The 5,837-nt window shown below is 33.3% G+C and overlaps 1 protein-coding gene across 1 annotated transcript; it reads right to left on the bottom strand.

Moving 5' to 3' along the window:
* Window positions 1-2,866: 2,866 nt before the first annotated feature.
* On the bottom strand, window positions 2,867-3,796 carry Olfr1204 (olfactory receptor 1204). The gene has a single exon (NM_146463.2). It carries the CDS (start codon window positions 3,794-3,796, stop codon window positions 2,867-2,869), a length of 930 nt encoding a protein of 309 aa, NP_666674.2.
* Between the last annotated feature and the right edge of the window lie 2,041 nt (window positions 3,797-5,837).

Here is a 5,837-nt window from a genome sequence, read left to right as displayed (position 1 = left end):
ATTTTTAATCTCCTTGAATATAACCATATTTGATTGAGGTTCCCAGGTAAGATGACAGTTCTCTTTAAAGATTTTAGAAGAATGTATGAGGTGTTTACCATTTACCATGAGAATTGTAGTGGCTACAACATAGATTTTAAAATGGTTAATACATTTTCGGCTATCATCTATCATCTTCTTTTTGCCTATTCATCATGTATATGCCCATTTATCAACTTTCTTGTCTCTATCATAATTTTACAATTTAACTCAAAACCATGCACAATTTGAATCATTTATAAAAATGAAACAATACATTTGAGTAAAGCAAGAGATTCCAGAAGATTTATGTAAACATTATTTCACATATTGATAAAACTCAAAGGTTAAAATAATTTTATAGCCCAATGATAATTCAGATATTTCGCATTAGACATGCTTTAGAATGAACATTACAAATTATGTTACCTTTTTACAGATTCATCATGGATAGTCTGAGATCCAACTCCACTCCGGACAGTTTACAAAGGTTGTGTCTTTTGCTTTCCCAGGAGGAGTATTAGCACTAATGATGTAAAATATAGGGGTCTGGGGAATGTGATTTCCTAATGTGTTCTCTTACTTTCAATTAAGAAATATTAGCCAGATAATATGAAATAATTTGTTTTTGATCTGTCTCCTTAGATTTTGTAGAAAATTAATGGTCAAAATTACAAGCTATACTAATTTAGTATGCAGACTAAATTTCTTTTTAAAATGACAAAATGGATTTTTATATGTTTATAATTTTAGTTTTATGTGTATAACTCTTTTGCCTTCATATATGTCTATGTATGACATGTTTAAAGTGCCCATGGAGGCCACAGGATGCATTATAATCTCTGGATCTGGGGTTACTGATTGTAGCCACTTGGTAGAAGCTAGGGTACAAGAATGTAAACATGGAATTATGGAGGATGTTTCTAATTCAAGCTATAATAATATATTCCTGATACCCATAGTTATGACCCTCTTTGGATACAAAGAAAAGAAATGTGCTTGGTCGAACTTTAATAGTCCTCAATAAATATATACATATATATGTGTATTGCACAAAATAAACATTTCTTTTACAAAGAAAAGGAACAGAATGATAAAAATAGAGATACAGAACTTGCTCTACAGAGAAAATTAGAAAAAAAAATCCAAAAATTCTGGCTTATATCATTCAATGCGATGCAAATAATACAACAGGAAACAATGAGCATTTATAGGCATTGATATGTCTCTCTATATGGAGCAGACCACTTTCCATTGTGACTTGTGCTGTCAGCTCAGAAGGATTTACCCTACTTTTTCTGAGGAAACTGTAATGGTCTTTGGTCAGTGCATGCTAATGTAAGGCACTGCTAATTCTCCTTAAGGATTACTCCCACCACTGTGATCAGTTTCTAGACCTGGAAGTAGATTCATGTCTATTTTAAAGTGTGACCTATGAGCAGGTTTAGTACTTTACACAGGGCTGCATGATTAACCTGAAACATGTGTGATAATGATGAAACAACTACAAAGTGTATCAGATCAACTGTATAGATGCACACTCAGTGGGCTAATATGCATCATTGAGTGCTATAGCTCAGGCACTAAAAAATGGCTCTGTTGAAATGTGTGACAGCAACATGACCAAAAGTGTGTCCACAGTGAGTGACCTGAAAAACTGTACATTTAGCTCATAGAATCATAGCTTTTCTACAAAAGGTGAAACAGAATCAATTTTGCTTTGGATTAAACTTAAATCAGAGGCTGGCTGGCTGTTAGTAATTTAACACATACAAATAAATGTATAAATCAATTAAAGCAATAGAATGCATGTGAGTGGGGTGCAAGGGAAAAGTTAGGGAAAGAAGAGGAATAAAGGGAGAAAATAATGTAGTTATATTTTCCTTTTTAAAAATTTAAAGCATGAGTGTAGGTGGGCAAGATGCCTCAGGGTGTAATGGTGCTTCCTTTGCTAGCCTGGTAATTAGTTTTTGATCTCTGGAGCTACACAAAAGATAGTGAGGTTGAAAGAGAGAGTTGACACAAGAGAATTATCCTATAGCTTCCACAAAAGTAGCAAAATATGTATGAACAATGATGTATTACCTTCACACTAGTAACAACAACAACAATAATATAAACAATAAATATATCCAAATGATTTGAAAATAAAAATTAAGAAATTAGGGGTTTATGATTATAGAAATTGGAGTCATGGTGTGATTTATCATTTAGGTCCTACACCTAAACATGCAAGAGACTAGGACATAATTTTATTCAAAGCTATAAACAAGTTCATGGATTAGAAGTCCAATATCCTGAATAGTTCTTTAATCATTGCTCTCTTCAATATGGTTCTACAATGGAAAAATCATGTCATCAGTAGAAAAAATATCTATGCTAAGTTAAGATTATGAAGTTGGAAAGGGTCAATTGTCAGACTTCCAAAGGCAATATTTTGTAGTTACATAATAAAGAACATGAAAGGAGAATCCAGAATTTTCTGACCTGAAAAACTTTACATTAAGCTCATAGAATCATAGCTTTTCTACAAAACATGAAACAGAATCAATTTCGCTTTGGGTTAAACTTAAATCAGAGGCTGGCTGGCTGTCGGTCTGTCTTACTTTCTATCTGTCTGTCTCTTTCTGAGTGTGTTTGTATATGATGTATATGTTTTTATTTTTAGAGGAAAGCAAATTAAGAGTTTTTTTCCTATGTGGGGGTCTCATTTCTGCTTTCCTTCACGTAATACATGAGTAACAGTTATTTGTTTCTTTGTTGTATAAGTAAGATTTAAATACTGATATCATCCAAATTGTCCATCCCATTCTTTCTCCAGTCAATCTGAAGACACATGACTGTTCCTTTATTTGTCATCTGACTGAACTTTTACACTAAACAATTTCCAAATGGCATTTTTCATCTGAGCATTTCTTAAGGTATAGATTAATGGATTCAACATAGGGGTTATCATAGTATAAAACAAAGCGACTGCTTTATCAATGGGTAATGTAGCTGCAGGTCTCATGTACACAAATATGCAGGGCACAAAAAATAAAACCACTACTGTAATGTGAGAAACACAGGTAGAGAGGGCTTTGCGCCTGCCTTCTGCACTGTGGGTCCTTAGGGAGTTAAGGATGACCAAGTAGGACACAAGCAGTAAGAGGAAATTTAACAGACAAATGAAACCACTATTGGCAGCAACAAAAAGCCCCAGGATGTGGGTGTCAATACAGGCTAGATCAAGCAAAGGGTTAAGATCACACATAAAGTGGTCTATGACATTAGGGCCACAGAAAGGTAATTCAATAATGAAAAGAATTTGTATACCTCCATGAAGAAAGCCTCCAACCCATGACACTCCCACTAGGATGTTACAGAGTCGTCTGTTCATGATGGTTGCATAGTGCAGGGGTTTACAGATGGCTACATAGCGGTCATAAGCCATCACAGTAAGCAAGATGACTTCAGTTCCTCCAATGAAATGTTCTGCAAAAACTTGGGTCATGCATCCATTGAATTTAATAGATTTCCTTTTATGGAAAGTATCAGCAAGCAGTTTAGGTGTATTGACAGAGGAGTAGCAAGCATCAATAAAAGAGAGATAGGCCAGGAAGTAATACATAGGGTACCCCAACAGTTGGCTGTTTGTAATGGTGATTAGAATGAGCAAATTTCCTGCCACAGAGAAAACATAGATAACCAAAAACACAACAAACAAGATTTTCTGCAACTGCGGATTCTGTGTGAGCCCCAGGAGAACAAACTCTGTCACGTTGTTCTTAATTTCCATCTAGTTTATGAGACAGTCAATTGTATTTCCTGGAAAGAAATGATACAACCTCATGTTTATATAATTTCTGTATTCTAACAATAACTTTGCTTCAGTTAATTAATGCAGTACAAGATTTTCTTTTACTATTATAGGAAGAGTTCTAGATATTTTTGATTATTTAAGATTACAGAGTTGTCTTCTCAGTGTATATAGCTTCTTCAGAAGATTACCAACATAAGCAATGTTTGTTTATAAAAACATTAAGCAATCTCGTCTGCTTAGCAATTGAGATAACTCAGAGCCTAAAAGGAGTTCAGATTATACTTAGAGACAGTTATATGCACAAAGTGTAATTAGGTATATATTAGTTTAGTACAGTAGTCATCAGTGTGAAGATAACTACACTGTTTTATTCATAATCAATGGACAACCAGAAAATTTAAATAAAGATCTGAGTAGAACGGTAGAGCATATTATTTAATAAAATTTCTTATACACTAAAATCATAAAGTCAGCCTGGGCCTTGTTTGAAATAGTCTGGCATTCATTGAGCAGTAGAAGGTAGGTAATTAGTCCCTTTATTAGAATATTAATAGTACCATCTTAAAATTACTTAGGAAAATACCAATATTTTAAACTAGGTCAAAGTTTCAGGTTTTAGATAATTATATAGATAATAAAAAGCAGTAAAGTAGAACAGAAAGTGATGTGAAGACTTCAGAAAAAGTAGTCCTGAGGCTACAATCAAAGAACACATATAAAAGAATCCATAATAATTAATAAGACTATGTGATTACTCTTAAATAATCTGGGAGAAGTCTATGTTCCTGCACTGGTTGTTACTAAGTGCTTTTAACACAATGCTTATTTTTGTACTTTATGTAATCTGTGTTGTTATTATTTGTCAATTGAGAGAAAGGGAATACTATCTATTTATATAAACAACATATTAAAGTAAACCACTAAATTGTATCTGTTCCTAAGAACTTTTTAAAAATGGGTGCCGGTTCAGTTTTTCATATACACATAACAGATGATTGTAATATTTAATCTACAAATTGTTATAAGTTCTAGTCTGTATTTTGAAAACAGAGAAATTTTTTCTATCTCAGTTAAGCTGAAAAATTGGCAGTATTATATTACTTTGCTTCTTTTAGTTATTTTTATCTCCAACATTTTAAAGTATTGTGCAATTAAATCATGAAGTTGTATTACTCATGATGTCATATAAGAAAGGTGCTGGTTCACAACTACTTTAGATATGACTTAGTGATTTACTTACTTGAGTGCCATTTATGAAATAACTTCTTTTGTGGCAAATTCATACCCAGACAGGATCATAATCCATCTTTCTTCTTTCTCATATATGAATATAGAGTAGAGGTTGCAAATCACTGGCAAACCATGTGGAAATGTGCTTCAACAATTCCCAAATACATCAGTTCAAGAATTGTAGACACTAAATGAGAAGACTTGTTCTTCTTCCTGCTCACCTTGGGTTCAATTCTGGAATTTCACATATCTCATTCATCATCTGTGTATAAAATGATATCAAGAATAGCATTGAATAATTTAGTATGAGAACTGGTTAAGATGGAGAAGCATGTTTGGAAGCAGATACAAGGCTATAATTTATTTTCTTAAACATGAATACAGTTATAAGTATAATTAATAACTAGGCAGCAATATGGAGAAAAATCTAACCTTCCAATAAGCTTTAGAGAAATCTTTCTAGTACTTTGAAAGAAGTTACAGATAATCATCTTCTTGGTTTCTTCTTTTATTAGATTGAATTTCTCTGTGTAGTTCTTGCTGTCCTTGAACTCACTTCGTAGACCAGGCTGGCTGTGAACTCAGCCTCAGGCATGTCTCTGCCTCCCAAGTGCTGGAATTAAAGGCATATGCTACCACTACATGGCCAGAAGCCACAGAGATTTGTAAGATTCATTAGCACACAACATCAGAATGAATTATCTGTGTTTATCCTTGTAATAAAAAGCTCATGTATTTGCTCACTTAATATTCATATTTAGAATTTTATTGTGTGGTCAAGCTAAAC

The sequence above is a fragment of the Mus musculus genome, chromosome 2 (genome assembly GCF_000001635.26).
Source record: "Mus musculus strain C57BL/6J chromosome 2, GRCm38.p6 C57BL/6J".
Lineage (NCBI taxonomy): Eukaryota > Metazoa > Chordata > Mammalia > Rodentia > Muridae > Mus > Mus musculus.
This window is presented reverse-complemented; position numbering and strand designations above follow the sequence as displayed.